This window comes from Vipera ursinii, assembly GCF_947247035.1.
Source record: "Vipera ursinii genome assembly, chromosome: 3".
Classification (NCBI taxonomy): Eukaryota; Metazoa; Chordata; class Lepidosauria; order Squamata; family Viperidae; genus Vipera; species Vipera ursinii.
This window is the reverse complement of record NC_139516.1, coordinates 55,509,767-55,536,613: the sequence shown is the minus strand read 5'-3', so window position 1 is coordinate 55,536,613 and position 26,847 is coordinate 55,509,767. Positions and strand designations below refer to the sequence as shown.

General features: G+C 39.9%; 1 protein-coding gene across 1 annotated transcript in view; it reads right to left on the bottom strand.

Annotated features, from left to right (window-relative positions):
- Nucleotides 1–26,847, bottom strand: part of DMAP1 (DNA methyltransferase 1 associated protein 1) — a 43,685-nt gene that overhangs the window by 2,252 nt on the left and 14,586 nt on the right. Inside the window, exons 9-11 of the mRNA XM_083358458.1 lie at nucleotides 22,379–22,450; nucleotides 3,892–3,964; nucleotides 2,873–3,156 (exon numbers count right to left, since the gene is read on the bottom strand). Of these exons, the coding sequence (XP_083214584.1) occupies nucleotides 2,873–3,156; nucleotides 3,892–3,964; nucleotides 22,379–22,450 (429 nt within the window). The remainder of the gene's footprint in view (nucleotides 1–2,872; nucleotides 3,157–3,891; nucleotides 3,965–22,378; nucleotides 22,451–26,847) is intronic.

The following is a 26,847-nucleotide window of genomic DNA, read 5'->3' as shown; positions in this document are numbered from 1 at the left end:
GTTCCCGACTAAAAGGAAAAGACACCCTCAAAATGTTGACCTCCAGCCAGCTGAAATCCCCGACAGCAAGCATGTATGGCTTAATCTGACAATGCAGGTCACCAATTGGTCAGGAACTATTCCATTTTAAAAGTTTTAGGTTGGAGAGGAAGTGTCGTCAAGTGACGAGAACAAGAAAAAATAAAAACCAGAACTTTTAGACTATATAATCCAGATAAATTTGAATGCCTGCTTCAGATGTTGTCTGGACCAGGGTGTTTCCACTCCATGCCTCTGATGAAACAGACTGTAATCCATGGTTATATGTAGCAATAAATATCTTTGGTAAAAGAAGGGTCTTTGTTTTACTCGGAAGACAAACAGCTAAATATTTAGAATCCCAATCACGCCATAGATAGATGTAAAAGACAAATAGTTCACAGTCACCATCTGTCACCGAACATTTGGCAATGTGAACTATACTTTACTTCTACTGCTTAAATTCACTCAAGACTCAAAACGTAACCAGGATAAGAACCCACTGCCATGGCCATCATACTCTAACCATAACTAGCTCCCACGTTTAAAAATGGCAAAACATTTGGGGGGTTTTGACAGTGGGACAATCATCAGTAACTGAGTTAAGGAATAAACACATGTCCATCATCCAACAAAAAATAAAATAATAAAAATAACAAAAAATAAATTAAAAAGAAGAAAACTCAAAGGGCAGACTTAATGGACCACTAGGTCCTTTTCTACCATCAGTTGTTTATGTTTCTATTTGCTCATTGAGATCTATTTCATTCAATAGTCTGTTCACTCAAATCTTATGAAATATACTGTCAGTATTATAGGTAGTCTTCGTTTAGCAACACTAACTGGGACTGGAATCTGTCATTAAGTGATATGATTGCTAAGTCGAAAAACCACATGACCCCACTACTTAGCAGTTCCGGCCGTTCAAGTTGCCATTGTTAAAAAAGAACTTTATGGGTTATTAAATGAAGATCTTGCATAACCATAATTTCCAACTTCTTGCCAGCTTCACATTGCCTTTACTTCTGGGAAGCCCACGGGGAAAGACATAAATTGCAATCGTGTGACTGCAGGACATCACAACTTCTATATGAGGTTGTAACTATCGCCTGTAGTAACTTTCTCCCACACCAATGAATACATATTTTTTTACAAATAAAAAAATAAAAATCAAGCTGGTTTCAATATTAGGAACCGGCCATCTCCTCAGCGTTATCTCCAGACTAGGTGCCAATCTTACAGAAATAAGTCCAAACAATTGGACTCATGGTGCTTACCTAAAGTAAAGCCCAAAATGCAGGTGAAATATGTTAAGTCTCTGCAACATGCTAAGTAACCGAATGGACATCCAGGGACTATTCTTTTCCCAAAATTCATAAAGGAAAACTCTTTTCCAACCAATGCACACCCCTCTCCATCCTGAAAATAACAGCAAACCTTCTTGAGCTGCCCCCTCTTGTTGGGTGGAATTTCTTTCCTTTCCAAAGATGGTGTAAAGTGGTCACAGTGTGAATGCGCTTGACCTTTTGTCTTGAACTAATCTAATTGTGTCGTCTTTGTGTAACCAGCTGGTAAAGGTCAGAGCTGTATTTAACAGGGGGGCCCTTTAGGTACCAAACTTGCCTTGCAGTGAATTAACTAGATTATATTTCTTTCAAATACATCACAGTCCAGATCATGTTAACCCTCTTGGTGCTGTTCTCTCTGTTCCTGTTCCAAGTCCGGAATGAGAAAATAAAGTGCCATACAAGAGTCCAATATTTTGTAATAGAAGATTGCTATACAGAAAAAAATGGCTTGGTATTGGATAGATAAGAACTGATTGTGAGAATGGCTAAAACCCAGACATGGATAGGATTTTGAGTTTCCCCAAAACGGTAGGGCAGTGGTGCTCAGCAACATGGTTTAGACCATGGTGGAGAACCTTGACTCTTATGATTTGTGAGCTTCAACTTCAATTCTTGGAGTTGAAGTCTACAAGTCATAAAAGAGCCAAGGTTCCCCACCCCTGGTTTAGACCATTCCCAGGAGTGCCTTCTATCCTCCCCCTACAAATGAGCTGCTACATAAAATTTCAATTTAATCCCTTAACATTTTGTAAAGAGTATGGCATGCCATTATGCCAACGCACTGGATAGCTGCACTACAATAAGCAAGAAGGGAGTAATGGCTAGCTGACTAATCGCCTGATCACAAATGTAACTAATAACTCATTGACCCCATTATATTAAAGTTTGTATCTTGGAATTTAAACTTAGCAGTTGGAGATTTAACACCATGTCAGTTTAAAGAGCAGGGTGATAAGGCCCTAGATTGAAGGGGGGGAGTACATTGCATATACTGAATGAAGCATCCTGGAAGTCTGTCCTTGAGAAAAACATCCATGTATTTATGATGTCATCAGATGAACCAGGTTCCAGGGGCTCATGACTGCATGGCAAATGGCTCCCTTCTTGCTTAAGGTTCAGCAAGCAGTTCTTGGGCAGACAAGAAACAATGGATGGAAACTAATCAAGGAGAGAAGCAACCTGGAATTAAGGAGTGAGAAGAATTAACCAGTGGAACAACTTGGCCTTCAGAAGTTGTGGGTGCTTCATCACCACAGGTTTTTAAAAAGAGACCGGGCAGTCTCTTGTCTGAAATGGCATAGGGTCTCCTGCTTCAATGGGGTTGGACTAGAAGACCTCCAAGGTCCCTTCCAGCTCTATTCTGATTGAATATCGCCAGAGTGAGAATAAGCCTCTTTCCCAAAGGCCCAACATTCTGTTATTTCAAGTAGCTCCCCAAAGGCTGTATCGTCAGATGATAAAAACCAGGCAATGGCAAAAAAAAAAGAATATCGAATAATACTCACTGAATTAGGTGTGAGGGGAGCTCCCACCACGTCAATGATCTGCTCCTTGCCGTCACCCTTGCCTTCTTCTGTGCACAAGCCTGACTGTCCATCGGGATGTGAGCCACCGTCGGTGCTGGGTCCGGTGCTACCTGCTTTGGCTAGTGCCTCATAGCGGTGGCGCAGCATCTGCAGCTCATATTCACAGTTTGCAAAGGCTTGCTTGAGCTCATATAGTAGCACCAGATCACTGCGCAACTCGTTGAACATCTGAACAATTTCTTCTGTTGGCATCGGGTTCAAATCTAGGCAAAGCAGGAGAAGAAAGCTAAATGAGGGAGACCCAGAACCTGTTTTCAGCTGTGTGGTTGCTGTAATCTTACTTTATTTTTAGTCGGCTAGAGAAATAAACCCAAACTCTATTGCCCAGGTCATTGGCCATACAAGGAATTTGCCTTCAGGCCAAGCTTCAACAGTATGAGAAGAGGATTTAGATACTGGTTCATCTTGCAAGGAAGGCACTAACTGAACACTCAGTTCATTATTCAAGGTAACTGCTAGAGCCAAGGGTTCCTAGACTCAATGACTCAAGGAGGCTCCTATTCTCTGGATGTAAAGGTAGTTGATACGAGGCAACTATTTGTGCTTTGGAGGAATTCACAATATTCCAGATAGACCCTTGTTCTGACCCTGTACGATCTATCCAAAATGATAGCTGCAAGGTACTAAAAGGGGGTCAGAGATTTGGGGGCAATGGTCACTGACTCCTTCCTTTCCCTACATGAGAGAAGACGACAAAGACTATTCTAATAATTTTCTACTGGAAAAGTTTTTTTTTAAAAATCCAATGCATCATCTTTGGGTTTTTACCCCTCCTTTTTTCCCTTAAACAAAATACATATTATTTTTCAAATCCATTCACATATAGTGTTAGCGAAGGAACTGGCTACATTACTAGGGGGGAAAAATAGCCCATCTTGACTACAAAGGCGCTGCTCCGTGGCTCTCTCCCTCTCCCTCTCCCTGCCCTCTTTACTCACCTACTCCGAGTTCCATCAGCATCTGCTCCAAGGCTTTAATCTTCTTCTGTCCCACGGAGCTTGGCAGTTTCATCTGGAATACAAAGGTAACAGCCACACAGCTCTGAGCTAGCCCTCGCTCACAGCCGCCTAGTTCAAACGGCACGGGAGCTTTGCTTTTTTTACGGTGCATAGGGAAGAAAGCGAAGCAAAGAAAGAAAGAAAGAGAAAAGGGAAATCAAGTGCTGAGAACCAGAGGCAGAGAGAAGGCCTGAAAGTTTGCAGACTAGGGCCAAGGGCAGGGACTGCAAAGGCTGCTTGCAAGGGCTTGTCAGTTCTCTAGGCACCAAGAAGCAGAGATGTGCAGCTTTACAGCTTCCATGGGTGACTGAATTAACAACAAAAGTTCTGCTCCGCTTGGCACCCTCTCCTGCAGTGCCCTGACCATCAAAGAGCTCAATTACACAGTAGCTAATGTGTGATGCTGCCCTACTTTACTTGCTCTTGCCAGCCTGATTAGGCTCACGCACTAACAGACTACCTTCTTCCTTTACCTGCTGAGCCCAGAGCCGTGGGATTCATTTACAGAGCCAGTTTTCTAACAAAAGATGCAAAGAGTCACAAAGCATGTACACTCTTACTCAATTCATAGAAGTATGAACATACGTTCGCGTTAGAGCCAAAGAGGGCACAAAGTAGGGGCTGGAAACCTAGGCTTGGCATGAGATCATACTTAGCAGGGACCCTCGTGCTGCAATTCGATGGAGAGGAGCTCAGAAAAAGGTGCTGAAGATAAGAACGTAAGGATAAAAGCAACTACAGATGACTGAATGGCTCACTTCAGGATGGTTTATTTTTAGATGTTAATCACTACTACCTCTTTTTTTACCCAAATCTCTCAAAGTGGCATAGTTATTCCTTTGGAAGTTAATAATTGTGTAGCTCAAAATTTGGGAAGGCTCTGGAAACAAGTTTTCTACCACCTGATTCAATAAAACCTAAAAGATCAGTGGGCTTCAATATGGTTTACCTTTCTATCAAGCATAAAAGCTCACATCCCTTAGGTGATAGCAATCCTCTGTCAAGTATTAACCCATCAACCTGTTGAGTATTATCAGCGAATTATATGTTCCGTATGCTTTATGGAAATTCCTGGACTGGTTAAGATGCCATAAAGTCTTGGGGGGGGGGGGAAAGATGACTGGATTCTAAGCATGTCAAGTCTACCTGGAATCAGTACTGTAATTATCATAAAAAATATACAAGCTGGCCCAAGTTGCCTCTACAAGTAGGATTTTAAATCAGTCTTTTATTAGATCTCTACAGAGATGTTCTAGATGAAGCTTGGTATCTTCTCCATTAAGCCATAATTACTTCTGCTTTTTAACCAGCTTTATAGTAACATTTCTATGGTCAGATGCAGGAACTTTCAGGAACTACTTATCTGATATAATACAGACACCAGAATAGTCTAATCTCCATGTCTTCTAATTCCAACATTATTTAAAGTTTGCATTTATTCATCAGTTGCAGACTTTTGACACTTTGTAATTTGATTACGCCAAACTAGCCAGGAGATATATTTCAACTTCAAATTTCAAACTCCATTTCAGAATCGGGTAGCATATCAGGATTTTTTTGTTAGCATTGCTCCAAAGTTTTATAACAATAAGTAGAATAATCTCAGTCTTAGTTACATACAGCAGGCAGGAATTTCTCCTGGTTAATTATAATAAGGCCAAAATGAAGATTTTTGATAAAATGTCTTCAAATCATACATGGCATATAGACCTGAATATTATAGATCCAGTTACAAATATTTGCAAGGAATTATATTCTTTGCAACAGGTTTATGGAGGGTGCAAGAATACCCATTGTAATGCAACAGATACACATTATTCCTAACTAAAGGTGGACATTATATCTCAGCAGCTATCAAAACCATAAAACTTCAGCTTCATTGCTGTCTCAAGTCTGTTCTTACCAAAGTGGAAGAGGTCTAATCAAAATTTCTTCAGCCGCTGTTTCCAGTAGCTTCCTGCATGACAAATTCAGCATCACAACTGGAAACAGAACTGGGGATGAACCTAGAGCTTGGACTTTTTTTTTTTTGATCAACTACTGATTTAAGCTAAGCTTGTTATTCATAAGGTTCATAATTTCTCCTTTTGCTAGATTATTATCAGCCCATGTGGCATAGAAAGGTAACCTCTAAATTGGCTTCATATAGCTTCATCCAATGTTTTATTACCTCTGAGGTTGGAAAAGGTTAAACAAAGCATCAGACAAAACATTTCAGTAAGATCATCAACCAAATTTAGCTAAGTTAAAAGGTATCACCTATCCCAGTGGAGTTTTGAATCTTTTCAAACCAAGCACACACCCCTAAGATATTTAATTACTCTAAGGCAGCATAGGGCCTGTATTAGCTTGTCTTAGGTAAAGGTAAAGGTTCCCCCGCATATGCGTGCTAGTCGTTTCCGACTCTAGGGGCCGGTGCTCATCTCCGTTTCAAAGCCGAAGAGCCAGCGCTTGTCCGAGGACGTTTCCGTGGTCATGTGGCCGGCATGACTAGATGCCAAAGGCGCACGGAACACTGTTACCTTCCCACCGTAGTGGTCCCTATTTTTCTACTTGCATTTTTACGTGCTTTCGAACTGCTAGGTTGGCAGAAGCTGGGACGAGTAACAGGCGCTCACTCTGTTACGCAGCACTTGGGATTCTTGTCTTGTCTTAATACTGTGCAATTGGCAATCTAAGAAGGCAGATATAGTAATATATGGAGGAACTCACTTGTCCTATATTATAGTGCAAGAGAAATTGAGACTTTAATACATATGTTACTGTAGTATTTATTTTAGCAAGGCCACTGTGCTGGCTATATTGTAGCAGGCAGCCTGGGTTGTATTCTACATTCTAGGAGCCTTTAACCTTTTGCTTTATTCTTCTATTACTGCAGTGGTTTGAATTTTGCATATACTCAGACGGTATCCAGCATCAGGATAGAGATAGGCCTGCCATATTCCCAGCCCATTACACTTCAAATTTTGGGGAGAAAGAATCTCAAAAACTTTGCAACTTCTCTCAACTTCTATTCAGAGATATATTTTAGAAGTGATTCACAATAGCATCTTTCATAGTTATTCTTGGAGCATAACACAAAGACTCTACAGTCCCATTACACAGGTTTCATATGAATGTACCAGTACATAATAGTGACATCATACTGAGAAGAGAGTGTAAAAAAAACCTATGTGGGTCCACACAAGCACACAATTACTATCACATAAGACCAAAAATGAGGTCAAGTCCATCAGCTTCGCTCTGAACCTCACAATGAGAAAGGCTAACAGCTGCCGCAAGCATCCACTTTTACTTAAGAAGCTCCATCCAGCTACAACAGAATTCTGATTTTCTAGGATTCCAAACCTACCTGCTGAGAAGGGCCTTTAATGCAGATCATTTCCCCCAACTTAACACAGAAACAATGCAAGCAGAAATGAGAAATTGGGAAGGGATGGCAGAAGCCAGTGGGTTTCTTCTCGTTCTGCCTTCAGATGAGATGGGGTGTAGAAGCAGAATGCTGACATAGGGGGGATTCCTTAATCTAAATTTGGGGGGAAAAGATGCAGTACAGGTATGTGTAGCTCAGTCCTATGATCAGCTACAACAAGAAGAGTAAAAGTTTTACTTCTGTTGGCTGCCAACGAAAAATTTATATAGATTTTGTATCTACAGTCTTAAAACTCAGGCTTGCTACTTTCTGCCAAACGTTTGGCGGTAGAAATAATATCCTCCTAGTCCAGGGGTGTCAAACTCAATTTCATTGAGGGCCACATCAGCATCGTGGTTGCCCTTGGGGGGCCGGGTGGGCGTGACCTACTGGGTGGGCGCGGCCTACTGGGTGGGCGCAGCTGGAGTGTGTATGGCCTACTGGGTGGGCATGGCCAGCTCTACATCATTGGCATCAAGGGTGCCTATGGGGGCCTGAGCAGCAGTGGGACAGATCTGGGGGTCTCTGGCAGAAGGAGGGTCTCTGGACCAGGGCCAAGGCAGCGGGGACCGTTTCCTCACTGTTTCCAGGATGGCTTCGCGGGCCACATGAAACCACTTCGCGGGCCGGATCCGGCCCCCGGGCCTTGTGTTTGACATGTCTGTCCTAGTATGTGTGCTTCTCTCCCACGCTGGGTCCGCCAATCTCTATTTTTTCCCCACATCTCTACATTTTCTGCCAGACACAAGCTTTCTTGTAGCAGTACCTTGAACTTTCTGAGCTTCTCCAATCTTCTCTAAACTAAGTGACAGCATAGGGAGGAGGCCAGCAAAAGTTAACAATGGAATGTGAAAGCTTCACTTTCCTATTACTTTGTTTGATTTTATTATTCCTAACCACTTAAATATGGAAACGCCAGCATTCTTTCCAGTAAATGCCATAGGCTCATAAAAACATTACAGGTAGTCCTTGACTTACGACAGTTCATTTAGTGACCGTCTGAAGTTACAGCTGCACTGAAATAAGTAACTTATGAGCGTTTTTTCATACTTACAACCTTTGCAGCATTCCCCATGGTGATGTGATCAAAATTCAGACTCGTTTTACGACAGATCATGTGATCATGGGATCACCTTTTGCGACCTTCTGACGGGCAAGGTCAAGAGGGAAGCCAGATTCACTTCACAATTGTGTTACTAATTTAACACCTGTGGTGATTCACCTAACAACAGCGACAGGAAAGTTGTACAATGGGGCCAAAGTCACTTAACAAATGTCTCGCTTAACAAGAGAAATGTTGGGCTCAATTGTGGTCGTAAGTCAAGGACTACCTGTATTTTATCTTCCTATCCCATTTGAAAGTCTTGTCGTGTACTGACCAAGGTATCCCCATTTATCTTCTTTTGTTTCCAGCTCTCAGGACTAGTTTCATTACGTAGCTCTCTGGATCCAGCAGGAGTTTAGAGCACTGGTGGATCAAAGTCAATACAAGAGTGAGCTACAAATCAGGAAGTTTCAAATTCAAAAGTTATTGATACCATAGAACAGTGGTGGCGAACCTATGGCACGTGTGCCAAGGGCGGCACTCAGAGCCCTCTCTGTGGGCACACGTGCCATGCCCCAGAGATGGCAGCCGTCCCTCTTCAACCAGCCGTCTGAGGTCCCATGTGGCCAGATGCATCCCAGCACGGCTGGTTTCCCTCCCCGTCCCATCCCTCCTGGCCTCGCATGCTGTCCTTTTCCCAGAAACGACTCACTGCATCACCTCCTCAGCTGTCGGCCAGCTGTCCAGCTCAGAGGTGGCTTGTCTGAACTGCTGGCGGTGGGCTACGTAGTCCCAGAGTGTGCCAGTAGAGGAGCCGGCAGGCTGTGGCTGCTGACAAGACACTGTTGGCCCCCATATGCTCGCTGGCCTCTGAGTGCGGGGGCCAATGGTGTCAGGCAGCAGCTGCCCCTGCCTCACCTTGCCCTGCAACAATGGCACCCCCGCCTGCCTCGCCTTGCTCCGCAGGACGAGCCTCCTGCCCACCACCCCTCCTGCCAGAGACCTCCTGGATCTCCCCCAACCCTGCCCCCACAGGCGTCCCTCCCCATGAGCAACATCATCATCAGAAGAAGAAGAAGAAGAAGAAGAAGAAGAAGTTGGAAGGGACCTTGGAGGTCATCTAGTCCAACCCCCTGCTCAGGCAGGAAACCCTATACAATTTCAGACAAATGGCTGTCCAGTCTCTTCTTAAAAACTTCCAGTGCTGGTGCATTCACCACTTCTGGAGGCAGGTTGCTCCGCTGATTAATTGTTCTAACTGTCAGGAAGTTTCTCCTTAGTTCTAGGTTGCTTCTCTCCTTGACTAGTTTCCATCCATTGCTTCTTGTCCTGCTCTCAGGTGCTTTGGAGAATAGCTTGAGTCCCTCCTCTTTGTGGCAGCCCCTGAGATATTGGAACACTGCTATCATGTCACCCCTCACCCTTCTCTTCGTTAAACTACACATACCCAATTCCAGCAGCTGTTCCTTATATGTTTTAGTCTCCAGTCCCCTAATCATCTTTGTTGCTCTTCTCTGTACTCTTTCTAGAGTCTCAACATCTTTTTTACATCGTGGTGACCAAAACTGGATGCAGTATTCCAAGTGTGGCCTTACCAAGGCATTGTAAACATTTAGGTGACCACGTCCACCTTGGCCACACCCACCCATTCTGCCATGACCACAGCCATGCCCACCCAGTGCCACGCCCACACGGCACCCAGCAATAAATAAGTGGGTTTTGGGTTGCAGTTTGGGCACTCGGTCTCTAAAAGGTTCGCCATCACTGCCATATAATGTTAACTGGGCTTTTGTCTTACTTCTTCCACAAATTTGGATATGTTCTCTCTTGTAATTTTTTCAAACATACTAAAATAAAATGGAGAAAGACACAGAAAAAATGTCCCTCATAAGCCAACCGGAGTTTTACCAGTGGTAAACGATTCCCCTTATCTAGGCAATAAAATGGAAGAGTGACAGCCCAGGAAAGACACTTGCATAATGCCTTCACGTTAGCAAAGAGCTGAAGTGATATGGATGGATTTATACATGTTAATAGAACACAGAAGATATATAGGGACAACTGAGAAGAAATGTTACTGTTTGAATTGGCTTTGGAAAACATCAATTAAGCTTCCCTTTAATTTTGGGGGAGGATTTGGCCTGTGAATATTAAAGCTCCATTGGCTTCTTCAAGCAAGAGTATATTTTAATTTTACCATCATTAAGAAAACGTTATGATTTATGTGACTGCTGTTGGACTAATATCTTTAAAATTTAGCTGGCTAAGCCAATTTATCTTTAAGACTGATGAAGGTTGATTGCTCTCTATGCAAAATGTATTAAAACTAAATGAGGAGTCTATTACTCACAGGGCGCTGATAATCTGTTAGGTAGGGTCCGTTAGCCTGGCACTCTCAATGGCGGGGAAGGCCCAATGCTCCATTCGCCTCAAGACCAGAAAGCACAAAGCAACTTAGACAGCTGCTGTTTGGAAAAGCTAATTTGACAAAAACAATAAGGCTTCTTACCAACAAACCTACGGACTTGCACGTTATACAGTTAAGGTGTTTTTCTACTGCTTTGAGAGCTGATTGTGTTGCTTGCTTGCTTTAGTGTTGGGGGTGGGGGCAACATCCAATATCAATTTCTATATAAAACAACTCTGAATAACCTAATTTTGCAACAGCACTCCCATTCTGATATCTATGGAGTTCACTAAAACTCTGGAGTACTATATGTAGACCAAATTATAAAAAACTGTAATAACTCAAAAGAAAGGAATTACTTCATATTAAATTAAAATAACTACCAGACCCAGATCTACTGGACATACTGAAATACCCATCCAAAATAACAGTAGGAGCAAATGTTTTGCTCTGACTGAATTTCGACAGAGGGAAAGAGTATGGTGTTAAACCATTATCACCGACCTCATACTTTGATCCAGTCTCACATTGTGATATGTAGCTATTAAGGTCTTCCAGACAATTGAAGTGCCAAGTCACAAAAAATTACTTCTAATCCCTTTGGGAAACCAAAATTGTTTAATACTTTAAGTAACAACAACACTGGAGACAGAGGTAGAGAAATTCTTGGGTATATAATATCCAAGTAAAAAAAAATCCAAGTGGTAGCCTCAACTATGTAATTAAATCTCCACCTCATTTTAAGTTTTGATTATCCAGCCATGGCTGCAATTTTGCCCTTTTTGACCAGCTCCCTCTGGATGCACTGGGCAAAAGTGCGTCTGATGGGTTAGGGTTAGGGTTTTAATATGTTCTTAATTATTGTTTTAAATTTTAAATTTGGGCATTATATTTAATTGTTTTTTAACTTTTATATTCTGTTTTTTATATTTATTGCCCTGTACACCGCCCTGAGTCCTTCGGGAGAAGGGCGGTATAAAAATATAATAAATAAATAAATAAATAAATAAATAAATAAATAAATAAATAAATAAATAAATAAATAAATAAATAAAATCCTTGGCTCTTTTATGACTCGTGGACTTCAACTCCCAGAATTCCACGAGTCATAAAAGAGCCAAGGTTGCCTACCCCTGGCCTAGCACATCTATTGACGGTCATCTGATACAATTGCTTTGACAATTCAACCTGAAGACTCTCCCAAAAGAACAAGAATAATTAAAAATCCAGACGATAAGGAAAGTAGTCTAGTAGTTTTCTTAGAATAGTACCGCATTCTGAACATGCTAATTTACTAATAGCCAGAAGCAACCCCAGCAGAGTCAGAAGACAAGAAAAGGGTAGCTGCGGTTAAAGCCTCATTCCCCTTTAACGTGCCCATTAAAAGGATGGGGTTTCTCTTGTATGATCATAGTGCCATATTGACTTTTTTGACCGCTCCTGTAGAGACTCCTGCTATTAGCTATAATTTGGCTCTGTGGAGCATTCAAATTTGGTGATCTTTAGATTAGATAAGAGCAACCAGAGTAAATAAAATTTTTGAATGAACAGTCTGCTCCCGAGAGCCAAAAAACATGAGCTAGATTAGTGGAAAAGGAAAAACTTGTTATAAAGATAAGGCCAAAAAAAAATTCTTTAAATGCTTTTATGCCAAACTTATTTCGATCAAATGGTTTAATTCATTATGGTATTCTACATTAGTATTTCAGTAGATACAGGATCTCCCATCAATTACAAAAAAAGATCCAGCGCTATTCTGTTCTCGGTAACTGAGCTTTTCTGTTTCGGTAACTCTGAACGTTTGCTCATCCGTATGAAGAACTGCACTACATTATGACTGTAAAGGCTTGTCCACATCCTATAATCTCTAGTTTTAATTCTAAAATCATATGGGCTGTGGGCAAGCCTTCACGGTTACAACGTAGTACAGTTCTTCATTCCTTTTCAGGACAAGAAAGGGTCAGATTAATATAATCTTTCAACTGGCTCATAGTGGGGAAAAAATAATGAAATATGAAGCAGAATTGAAAATATACTGCTCAAAAAAAATAAAGGGAACACTTTAAACAACACAATGTACTGTATTTAATAGTAGGATGTCTTATCTTGTGTTCCCTTTATTTTATTTTTTTTGAGCAGTATATAAATCAATCTGGCAAAGATCTGTCAAAAATGTCAATGGAACCCAAGATGGAATCAACCAATGACATGTCTGTATCCTGATCCCTTATCATTCAGCTCAGAACAGCCATTAGACAATGTGGTCTAATTGCACTTAAACTTACTGTGTTTGATTAACAACTACTACTTTTTTCACAATGCAACAAAGCACTTCTTGACAGCAGTTCAGTACAAGGGGGGGGGAATACTTTCATTCTAAGTAAGTGCAATAGCCAACAGCTAACCTTCAGTCCTTCTTCTTTGTAACAATCTACCAGAATTATTTATTATTGCTCAGGTCCCCAAATAACCATGTGTCAAATTTTTAAAAAATGGATTGCTCAAGCTGAAGAAGTGATTAGCTAAGATCTTTTGGGTTAATATATTGTGGGTGCTTTCCTCCTCTGACAACCTCTCCCTGCAGCCCTCTTTGCAACGGCAGCTTGTGCTTATAATTATGCCAACATCGCTTTTGATTTAAGGACTCTGAGTCTTTGTCCTCACTATAAACAACCAGTAAATGTATGAACTGTGCGGCAAGAGAAAAATAAATAAAAGGACAACACATCAATATATGAATCAAAGCCACATGACTAGATGAGCAGAGAGATTTGCAGAATGGCAGCAGTCTGGAGGTTTCTCTTGCTTAGCTACCGGTGAAATACAAGCAGTCCAATAAGCAAAAACCTGAATGGTCCTAGGTTGACCCTAAGAATAATAAAGAGTTGTATTTGACTCACTTCCTTCTCCATCCCTCAAACTGGAATTGCTTGCAGTACTAGATCACGTTGTCATGGAAGGTAACATTACCCATCTCAACTAGAATAGGATAATAACTTTATTGTCACTCTGAGTGTACACTAATCGGCATGCATTAAAATGAAATTCCGTTGCACACAGCTCTCAAAGGGTCACCACCTCCAATATACATGGCATAAATGTGACAAAAATAAATAAATACAGAATTATGCATATACCCATACATATTATATGACAGAGAGAAACAACACAGTCTAGTTCAGATTATGCATAGATGTGCATGGCGAGAAAAACGAATCTTGCGAGTTTACCAGACGGATGGTGTAGGGAACAAAGCTATTACACAGAATCGGGTAGTCCTATTAAAAATACTTCGAAACCTCCTCACAGAGGGGAGCAAAAGATCATAAAGCGGGTTTGTGGGGTCTCTAACAATGCTTTCTAAGCACATAGCGCTTATAAGCAGCATCCTGAATACCAGGGAGTGAGCTTCCTACGATCTTCTCAGCTGTCCTTACCAATCTCTGTATGGACTTTCTAGCTGAGGCTCTGCTGCCACCAAACCAGATAGTGATGCAGTTTGTTCAAGATGCTCTCAATCGTACCTCTGTAAAAAGTGGCCAGGCCAGAAGGAGAAAGATGTGCTCTTCTCTTACAAAGTAATTGGTCCACATTTCTACATCATTCGGAGGTAGTAATAATCTCCCCAGGGTTGGTTTTTTATACTCTGTTAGCTCCCCAGTTAGTTGAATTGCTCTTCATTAAAAGAAATTCTCAACTATGGTTTAAATTCCACAAAACAATCTAGGTCTCACTTATCCTGGAGGACATGAACATAAAAAAGGTAGATGGAGATGATCTACAAAATTCAAACCTAACCTTTTTGGGATTCACTATTATCATCTAAGACTGACTCTCAAAGTATGGTTTTTAAAAATCCACCAGGTTCTTCTCTGCCTCAGATTCTACACATTTACCAGCCAGAAGTCACTTTCCATCTCTTCACATGAGCTGACGGTCAGCTGGCAAAAACCTTATTGCCACCTCAACCCCAGCCCTCCATATGCCCTGATACTTGACCAGTATCCCTCAGCTCTGCTTCCTCATACACAGTTGACTGTCAGCTGATCAGAAAACATCTGCTCTTTCAATCAACACAAAACAGACTCCAATGTAAGATCTAACATTTAGAAATCTGATAAATGGGAACAGGTCTTGATCACGATTAACCGTGATCAGTAGGTGCTGTGTTAAGTGGATCTGTAATCTTGCACAAATAATCTGCTCATCTCACCTCTTCAGGCCCAGAGATTTCTACAGAAGGATATTCTTAAATTGGCAAATCTGTTAAAATGCTGCAAGTTATATAAAATAATTCAAACAAACAAACACATAAATAACTAACTTCTAGATTAAATATTTTGGAACAACCAAATTTTGGCACCTCAGTTTCAACAGCCCTAAAATGCTTATGAAACTTCCAGCACATTTTAAATTGTCTGCATTTTCTCACACTCCAGCAGAGTAATTTCCTTTGAAACATAAAGTATGGAGTGACACGGCCTCTATTCAGATACGGGAATGAAATCAACAACATTAAGACATTTTCCCTTCCTTTATGTAATCCAACATCTGGCTGGCATTTCCTAATCACAGGTGCAAGTTCAGTACAGTTCTTTTCATGTTGGATTTTGGACAGCTATGCAAAGTATTTACCTTTATCGAGCTGCTCTTTCTCATGCCTGGAATCTGGAATGTTATTTTTATAATAACAATGCACTTGTAAGGAAATTCTTTCATTCACCCCTAATTTTATGATATGTAATTCTTGATACTGTTTTTTGTTGCAAAAATTATTTCAAGGCCTTGTTAAGCAGAAGTAATTCTGGCAAATATTCCTCTCCTATGATAGTTTTGTCATGAAATATGCCCCAAATGTTCAGCCAAATCCAAATTAAATGTTATTCAGAACTTCCCTTGCTTAAAAAAATCACACCTCACAACTGCACTATAAACAGAATTTATGAAACAAATGTAAACAATTCTTAATTTCACACCTCAATCCTACTCCGTCCTATTCCACTCCATTTCATTCCAAAATTCAAAAACAAAACAAAACAAAAAAGAAAATATAACATAATCAAGGGCAACCCAGTCATTCAACTCCCAATCATTGCAACAGTTCAGTGTACTTAATACTCTGACCCATGCAACATCCCTGACTCAATGCCTGGGGGAAAAGCCAGGTCTTCAAGGCCTTATAAAAGGCCAACAGGATTGGAATCATACAAATTTTGGGGATTATCCAGAGGGCAAGTGTTGTGAGAGAGCAGACAGGCCTGGCAGAACCTACAAGATGGCACTGTTTTATTAAGGAGACTCACAGCATTCCTTGTAGAATGTGTAAGGTCAATTGAAGATAGGCAGTCCTGCAAGTAACCTAGCCCTATGCCATAAAGGACTTCATAGTTAACAACCAGCACCTTGAATCGCAGCCAGAAGCTACTGGAAATCAATTCAGCTTGTGAAAGTTGGGGTTGATGAGTGTAGTACTGTGCATCCAAAACTATCCATACTGCTGTATTTTGAACCAGTTTCAGCTTCCAGATGCTCTTCAAGGGCAGCCCCATGTAGAATGTGTCATGATAGTAGGAGGCGGCCATGGTATAAGTATTGTGAGTAGTGCCTTAAAATTCAGGAAATAGTGTGATTAGTGAACAAGGTTGATTTATGTGGCCTCTTGGCCACAGCTGCCACCTGCTTTTAAATAGGAGCCAAAAGTTCAAGAGGACTTGCAAATCAGGCAAATCATTCATACAGAAGTATGAATGCAGGAGCCCTAACATACACAACTACTTAGTTTTCCTGAGTTAAGCTGGTTTTTCTCCAACCTGACCCATATAGCTTCCAGACATTGGGAAGGAACCTTGTCAGCATCATTTGGTCAGCCAGGAACAGAAATGTATTAGTTGAGTGTCATCAGCATACTGGTGGTATTTGACCTCATAGTGATGGATAATCTCACCCAGTGGTTTCATGTAAATGTTAGACAGAAGTAGACAGAGGATAGAGCACTAAGGGGCTCCACAAGGTAGAACTCTAGGACTTGATACATTTATTTATTAAACTTATACCCTACTGGATTTTAATACATCTCAGTAGTTTGTATAAGTTAAATCATCTACTATATGATTATAGTGATGACAAATAATATTGTAAAATCCTCCAAGTAAAAAAAATACAAGTGAAAAATAAAAAAGTAAAAGATGGTGCAGTGCTTAAACCTAAGGGAATGCCCTCTGAAATATCTCCATTTTTGATGTTAACTATGGAAGTGTAGTAAAAAGCTAGCCCCATTATGATCAAGATTTAAGTCCAAATAAGTACACACAGGACTGCAGCTAAAACATGCATCCTGACTGCATAATGATGCTAACAGAAAAAGAGAAAAAGCTATGATTTATGGGACACTACCAGGTAGAAGAAATAAGAACAAGAAAATTAACTACCACAGTTCCTTTCTTAAAAAAAAAAACAACCCTTAGAGACATTGCCTTCATTTTATAAAGCTTACCTATGTTATTGTAAGGTTAAAATGAATTCAATTTATTTTTTAAGATAAATAACAACTCTGTGCTCAAAGGCATATAGATGGATAAAATGTATAGTAATTAAAAATAATTATAATAATACTAAATGTATTCACAGGTTGTAATCTAATCTATCAGAAAGTAGCTTTTTAAAAATAACTATAATTATTTATAATTGGCTTTAATATTTAAAATATATGACTATATGGATGTATTAAATTGTACCCATAAAGAAATTAAAGCTTGCCAATACAACATTTGACATCATCTTTTCCATGCATGTCCCTCTACTACATAAAAATTCATAATTGGTCACCTTTACTAAAAGGCTGGAGGGGCCACTGCATTATTGCTGATGAACTTCAAACCAACCACTTTTATTGGATTGCATCAGTGCTTACTACTTGTGAGTAAAACTGAGATGACATTCCATTTATGCCTACCTCCCCATCTAGCCCCATGCTCTGTGTCCCTAGCTTCATTTATGGAGTGGACTCGGGCTCTCAGTACAGTTACTACACAAACATGGCAGTAAAAACAACTAAAACACTTCATCTTTCTATCCATCAGACATTTTCCCCCATATAACAACGCACAATTTCCAGTTAATAAAGAGGTGCTGATTACCATTAGCTTATCTCACCAAAATGCCTTGCAAGACCATCAATACTAAGAGATAAATTATTAATTGTTCCAAGTAATTAAATTTATCAAATCCCCAAAAATATTACTGGTATTTTATGTAACTGCTTTGAAGGTTCAGCTTCTGAAGGGACAGTATCGATCAAGCGAAGAAAGACAGATGTTTCCCCCGTTAGCAGCTGATGAGGTCTGGCTTTGCATTAATGTCAGAGAAGGCACCTGACAAAGAGCCTCTGCAGAAGAGCAAACAGGCATCACATCTAGCCATTTCATAGAGGGACCAGTCAAATATTGAGAATGTACGTTTAATACATACACATATTCAAGTGACCCCCTTCCCTTGTGCCCAACACAGACAAAAATACACTTTTATCTTGAATAGTCCTAGCCCGCACCCTCCTTCCCTGTGCTCAGAGCAAGCAAGCACCACAGTGGATTGTACCTCATTAATCAATGCTAAAAAAGTGCTCGGTTGGCTAGTAAATATTTAAAAGCCAGTAAGGCTGGATGTGTGAATCAATGGGAATGAAAGCTCCCTCTCCCCCCATTTCTTTTTAATTGGTCTGACCACCAATTTGTCTACAAGATCCTAGTTAGCAGGTAACAAGTAAAACTACCAGCTGGAAGCCTTTCTTGGTGGAGTGTCCAGCTGTGAACTAAACAATTGTACCACAGCATTCCCCAGTGAACTCGGTGGATCTGAAATTGCTAAGAACTTTCTTTCATCCTACTGTTTTCCCCTCATTATCAAAGACTTAGCAGGATAGAGTCCAGCCCTCTTGACGTGTGTCATGCAAGAGATACAACATTGAACCCGAATCCCCAAACATGCTTTTTTCTCTTATAGTCTCTTCAGACGGATGACTGAGAATTGCTTGACAATATATATTTACCCAGGGGAAATCATGTCTTAATGAAACTAAATTTATGAACTTTTAACATGAAGCAAGTTTTCATTCAAGTTTGAACGGATACTAATAAGAATCAAAGGATTCTCCATTTAAAGAGGGCCTATAGCTTTTGAAAGATTTTAAGTAAATTTTGCATTTTAAAAAAATGACCCAAGTTGGCGCACAAGCATCTGGATGTTATAGAAAACATTTTACAAGATGGCCGCTATATCTTACTATCGCAGAGAGAAATAAAAGACAAGGGCTTAAAGGGAAAATATAATTATTCTACACAGGAATAGCACCCAAACTTTGTCCTTTAACAATCAAAGGTAGCAAGTTAAATTTTAATTAGAAACTGGCTGCAGCTAAAAGTACTAATGTCTCTTCAAATTTCTCTAGGTAGCACATTTCCACCACAAACAAAATGTCTGCATACTAATATCACTGTCACCAGTGCTTTTTTTATAAAAGAAAAAGGTGCCGGAACTCACACATGTCATACAACCCGCCTTGCCTACTCTACAAGGTTCCATCCAAAAAAGGTGCCGGAACTCCGTTCTGAGCGTTCTATGAGAAAAAAAGCCCTGACTGTCACCCTGGAAGTGATCACAAGTAGATTATCATGCATTTCTCAAAAACAGACCGCCCTCAATAGGTGCAGTTTCACCAGACCTGAATTATGCTCTGCACCTAAGAAATATTTCAGTATCTGTACTGATCTTACTAGGGGAGTGTTCTGTTAGAGTGCACCGAGTTTTTTTTTACTCACAAAGAACATCCAAAATAAGCTGTGCTTTATAGTAAATACACCTATTCATTTCTATGATCATCACAAACCCAAGGAGTAAAAAGCGTGATGGAGGGGCAGGAAGCCTAGGCATTTTTAAAAAATGTCCCTTCTACTTAAAAAAATAGACCTATGTTGATTTCTCTACTGTGTTAAATGGAAAGACGGAATATGAACTTAAAGAAGATTTAACCCAGGCAATTAACAAATCCCCCCAATTGTTCCCCAAAGCTTCCATACCTTTGCATGTGTCCCACTCTATATTATTTCCAAATTTTGCCAATAAGGAACAGAAATAGAAAGAGGCTGCCATAGGTGACGTTAGCAGAAATGGGAATCCAACACACCTGGATGCTGAATTATCCAGGTATGGTGGATAAACTGGTTGGTCATGACAGAAACAGTCTAAAACATTGGTCATACTTGCAACATCACGTGACGTGTTGCAATGTATCGTGACTTTTTTTCCATTGCCGGCAATGGGGTGGGTGCAGTTTCGGCATGACACATCCAGTCCATGGGCCAGCAGTTTGACACCCCTGGTCTAAAACTGGTTCAGGAAACCAGTTTGAGAAAGCCTTGGAACAATGTTTGTCAACACTGGCAACTTTTAAGATATGTGGACTTCCTCACTTCATAGAAGCTCTTCTGTTAGAAAACTGACAGTAACGTTTCAAAATTCTAAGCAGGTCTGCTGGCCCAAAGTTGACTGTAAACAAATTTACCAGAAAGTTTTAGCCAAATGAGGATAACAAAATGTTAGTTTCAATTTCAGTTCAGAAGGAGAACCTTATTATTAAGTGTCCTAAGATTGCCCTATACTTAAGTTTAGAATGCCCATTTAGAGTAATCAAAATCATTATATACCGATCATGAGAGGCGCAGGCATCAGACAGAACCCATGACACCTAAATTAAGCTGCATATGTGAACCACGGTAGTCAGTTCATGATGTTGTGACACATGCAATGCCACTTGCTATCTCTTGTTGAATGCCCATATATCTAGCTAATCCTTCTTAGCTCACACATTTTAAATTAATTTTTAATGCACAATTTCTTTTTTTGTTGTTTTTTAAATGTTTTTTTTAATTGTGTTTTGTTTTTTGTAAAATTTGCCTTTTCTTATCTTTTGGAATTTGTATTTTAGCTATCTGATTGAAATAAAAAATTATAAAAAATAAATAAAAGATCACTGAGTCTAACATTCATATTCATAACAATCCATGATTTGTTTGATGTGAACTTTATGAGTCTGACTCCAAAACTGAACCAGGGCCTCTTACCTTCTGCAACAGCAAAAAAAAAAAATTGGCCATACCCAAAAATAGCATTCCAACATGATACAGAATTACTCTGATTAATTTCATTTTAAATATAACTTTCCATATATTTTCCCAACTTTGTATTTGAAAACAGACCATACAAAACCACCCTTAAAGCTTTTGAAAGACAGCCCACAACTTGTTGACTAGTCCACTGTGAAGTTGGGGGGGGGGGTGTTATGCCACTTCGAAAATGGTGCCTGCTTCTGGAACCAGACCACGTGGCCTAGGGATAGAGCAGTTTCTTCTTCCCTAATGTCAACTGCAGAACTTCCAGATCTACAGTAAAAGGTAAGCGAGTGATCGGTATGAGATGGGGAGCATTTTGAACCCACTTGGGTGGCAAAGTAAGCCCATGACCTATTGGGACCCCAAAGGGTGGGAAGAAGAACATGGAGTGCCTCAGGGAGTGGGGGAGGCATTGAAAGGCCCAGGCCAGGGCCTGTGTTAGGTCTCCCAGGGGCTTCCCTGGGGCCTCTGAGGCACTTAATACTGCATTGGGGAGAAAGGGGTGGGGGTTCATTAACTGAATCCAAGTTCACATGGGTGCTTCTGTGTTGACGGCTGTGCGACTTATGACTGTACAGGTAGTCCTCGATTTACGACAACAGAGCCGAAAATTTCTGTTGTTAAGTGAGACATTTGTTAAATGAGTTTTGCCCCTTGTTATGACCTTTCTTGCCACAGATGTTAAGCGAATCACTGCAGTTGGTAAGTTAGTAACCCGGTTGTTAAGTGAATCTGGCTTCCCCATTAACTTGGTCAGGAGGTCGCAAAAAGAGATTGCATGACCTTGGGCACTGCAATGGTCATAAATACAAACCAGTTGCCAAGCATTCGAATTTTGATCAGATGACCATAAGGATGCTGCAAAGCTCTGTGAAAAACGATCATAAGTCACATTTTTCAGTGCCGTTGTAACTTTGAACTAAATGAACTGTTGTAAATCAAGGACTACCTGTAATGGGCAGGCTTCATTACACTTGTTGAGGACTACTGTACTACTGATTTTCTACAGTGCGACAGCCTGAAAATGGGAGGCGGAGCACAAAAAAGTTTATTTAAAGCTCTATAAGATTTAATACATCCATTTCACCACTTAAGAGGTCCCTCAAAAGCATTAAATCTTTTGCCCCAGCTTATGTCATGAAGTGGCCAAGAAAAAAAATAATTAAAAACTGAAGTAAATCTCTTCACACACACCCAAGTTACCCACCCCTACTTAAGAGGAAAAAGACAGGTTCAAAGATTAAAAAAAGCTACACTCTATACTCCAGAAATTAGCTGAAGCTCTTTTACTACAGTATTGCAATTCATGCTTCATTAGATCATTAACAGGAAAGGAAGAAGAAATGAAAGAGAGGAAGCAGGTATCCCTTTAGATCCCAAAGACTAGCACATTCACCTACCCTTTGACTCCTCAGCGTAACACCTGCAGACTTGAAATCTGGAAACTTGATGCCAGCTGTTTCAGGAACAGCCTAAAACAGAAGGACAATTCAAGATAAAGTGTGAAGGTAAGGCAAAACCCTAAGCAGAGCTTCTTGCTAGAAAAACACTTGTCAGAGATAAATTTGAATTCAAATGAAAATCCTTTGGAGGGAGTTGATGGATAGGAAATGAGGAGAACTATTCATTTACCATACTGCTTCTAAGCCTATCTGCTATTTTAAATGTAATTGAAATTGTAACAATATGGCTTTAGTACATTAAGATAACAGCAATCTACAGGATCTAGTACAAATATAGTATCTATGCACAGTACTTGTTTAAAATTATTCACCGCAAGTGAGCAAGGTGATATGACGATGAAATCTGATTACTGTCAGTGTATTCACAGTGATACATGGCATCTATATAGTTCCAACTATATATCTATACTACATTAGCTTCTGAATTAGATAATGGTGTTAGACATTCATTCCTTAAATAGTTAATAAATTTTAGAACTAAAAGTGAGACTAGTGCATAAAAACAAATATGAGCCTCTCCACAGAAATAGGATAACAAAAGCTGAAAAGATGTGAACTCTTGGACTTGGATAAAGTATCATACTTAGGTACACTAGAGCTTATTTCCACATAAATGCATCTAGAATTGACTTTCCAACTAGATAAAGCAGGTGCATTTCATTGTAGAATTCTCTCACAAGGACTAAAATTAAGCCCTATGGAGCTGGCTAGCTTTCTTGTGACATTATGAATCTAACACTTTGTGGACTGTATCAGTAGCGAGAAAATAGAATTGGAAAGTGTGATATTCTTTCTTAGAATTAGAATCATGTAACAAAACAAACATGTAGAATGCTTAAAAATTAACAAAAGAAATTACTTTTTTTACTGAAGTGAAATCAGAAAACTGCCTTTAGAATGACTATTACAAATACTTTCATAGAACAGGATATATTTTTTAAAAAAATATTTTACTTGCCTGGGATGTTTATGGCCTTTAATTCCTCAAAACTAGCCAACATCTATCAGATAAGGCAAAGCATCTGAATCCACCCTTAAGGGTTGGTGTTTTGTTTTTTTTACATTAAAGGCAGCACTATTCCTATAAGCTAAAATCCACCAGATCTCTCATTAACCAGGTCTTTAAAAGTCATATCTGGGCCCAAAGATTTTCAAATATTATTTATTTACGGAATTTAATACATTATTTGGTTTAGCCCATTGTAAAATGTTTTGATTTGGACATCTTATCTTTTTACTTCAGTTCATAACTAGAAGGCTCATTGTCAAGTCCCATATCAACCTTCATGGAATGACACCTATTATAAAACTTTTTACCTCACTCCTATGATTCTGTCTTTTCATAGTTTCTCAAGCAAATAATAACCCAAAGGTGTGATGTGCATGACTGTGTAAAATAAGAAAAATATGCAGAACATCTGCTATACAGGAAAGCGTGAATTTTCCAGCCTCCAGAAAACCAGCATTCATCTTAATCTTTGTTCTCCTTATGCTTTATATTGCAGCAAATGTATCAAACTCATCATTCCTCACATTCCCCCTTCTAGCTACATATTCCCCATAATATAATTTATAATTATAATTTATCTGCTGTTTAAACACTTCAGACTCACGAATGTTTCAATGTCTTAAATTCTTACATATCTTCCTCCTCCTTCTCCTCGTCCTCCTCATTTTAGCCACTGTCTATCCACTGCAGGATGAAGGCCTCTTCTGCATGTTTCCAGCTATACGGTCCTGAGCTTTCTTTTGCCAATTGGGCCCACAATACTTGCTGATGTCATGATCCATCTTGTTTTAGGTCTCTTTCGTGGAGGCTAATGTGAATTCTTACATAAACTATAATTTTAAAAATATGTGGGTGGGGGTGAATCCCTAACACACACACACACACACACATACACACCTCTCAAAAGAAGAGGCGCTCTCACAAATTCTTTTTATTCTGTTCCTCTTTTGCAAGCAAATTCTACATCTACTAAAATAGGCAGGGAATTTTCATTATATAAATCCAGGCATTCTTGTATATCAAATATGGTTCATTTGCTAACCATCTGGATTATACAGGTGAAACTCAAAAAATTAGAATATTGTGCAAAAGTTCACCTATTTCAGTAGTGCAACTTAAAAGGGGAAACTAATATATGAGATAGACTCATTACATGCAAAGCAAGATAGTTCAAGCCATGATTTGTCATAATTGTGATGATTATGGCGTACAGCTCATGAAAACCCCAAATCCACAATCTCAGAAAATTAGAATATTATATGCAATCAATAAAACAAGGAGTGTACATAGAACAATATCGGACCTCTGAAAAGTATAAGCATGCATATGTACTCAGTACTTGGTTTGGGCCCCTTTTGCAGCAATTACTGCCTCAATGTGGCATGGCATGGAAGCTATCAGCCTGTGGCACTGCTGAGGTGTTATGGAAGACCAGGATGCTTCAATAGCGGCCTTCAGCTCTTCTGCATTGTTCGGTCTCATGTCTCTCGTCTTTCTCTTGGCAATGCCCCATAGATTCTCTATGGGGTTCAGGTCAGGCAAGTATGCTGGCCAATCAAGCACAGTAATCCCACGGTCATTGAACCAGGTTTTGGTCCTTTTGGCAGTGTGGGCATGTGCCAAGTCCTGCTGGAAAATGAAGTCAGCATCCCCATAAAGCTCATCTGCGGAAGGAAGCATGAAGTGCTCCAAAATCTCCTGGTAGACGGCTGCGCTGACTCTGCACTTAATGAAGCACAGTGGACCAACACCAGCAGATGACATGGCTCCCCAAATCAACACAGACTGTGGAAACTTCACACTGGACTTCAAGCATCTTGCAGTGTGTGCCTCTCCATTCTTCCTCCAGACTCTGGGTCCTTGGTTTCCAAATGAGAAGCAAAAGTTGCTCTCATCAGAAAAGAGGACTTTGGACCACTGAGCAACAGACCAGGTCTGTTTTTCTTTAGCCCAGGTAAGACGCTTCTGACGTTGTTTGTTGTTCAGGAGCAGCTTGAGAAGAGGAATACGACATTTGAAGCCCATGTCCAGGATCCGTCTGTGTGGTGGCGGCTTTTGATGCACTGACTCCAGCCTCAGTCCACTCCTTGTGAAAGTCCCCAACACTTTTGAATGGCCTTTTCCTGACAATCCTCTCCAGGCTGCGGTCATCCCTGCTGCTTGTGCACCTTTTTCTTCCTCACTTTTCCCTTCCACATAACTTTCTATTAATGTGCTTTGATACAGCACTTGGAACATCCAACTTCTTTTGCAATTACCTTTTGAGGCTTTCCCTCCTTATGGAGGGTGTCAATGATGGTTTTCTGCACAACTGTCAGGTCAGCAGTCTTCCCCATGATTGTGATTCCTACTGAACCAGACTGAGAGACCATTTAAAGGCTCAGGAACCCTTTGCAGGTGTTATGGCTTAATTAGCTGATTAGAGTGGGACACTGTGAGCCTAGAATATTGCACCTTTTCACAATATTCTAATTTTCTGAGATTGTGGATTTGGGGTTTTCATGAGCTGTACGCCATAATCATCACAATTATGACAAATCACAGCTTGAACTATCTTGCTTTGCATGTAATGAGTCTTATCTCATATATTAGTTTCCCCTTTTAAGTTGCATTACTGAAATAAATGAACTTTTGCACGATATTCTGATTTTTTGAGTTTCACCTGTATATTTACCATCTTTAATGTTACAGTGATTCTACTCTGACATAATGGGCATTCCAACAAACCACGGTCCAAATATTAATAATGACAGTAAATACATTTGTCTTTGCAATCCTTTTTCTTCAGCTTATGCCAGGTCCAGGATACTTAAGCCATAGTTTCCATTTCCCCATGTGGAAACTAGGCCATTTAACTATCTTCTATTGATCCGAACTAGACACTAGAACTGGAAACTATTGTAAATCTATAGCCAAAACATAAACCTTTGATTTGAATTTCAGAAGTGACAGAAAAGAAACTGTGGAACTTCTACTGCAAAAAGCGCACAAGATTGCACAATTGTTCATTCACATTTTAACAAACTATGATTTCTTGGGAAAACCCTATTACATCTGAATGGAATCAGAAAGAAAAATATGTTGATTCAATGGGCTGATGGATCTTATCCACTTTCTTCACAGCTGGGTGATCCAATTTTTTTTACTTAGAGACTGCTCAACGGTATTAAGGATAGAAAAGCTATCAAATATCACAGACTTGCTTATTGAAAAAAGAAATACAATCCCCGCCTCCACAAGCTCACTAGAAAATGGGGATGATGTAGAAACCTTATATATGTTTCTTCAAAAGAAAAACTACTATTAGCTCTTGTCTTAGAAGTTGTGTGAACTATGCAGGAATTGGTTCATATCTTCTCTAAAATCATGTATTCACTGAAGACAAATCCAATGGTCA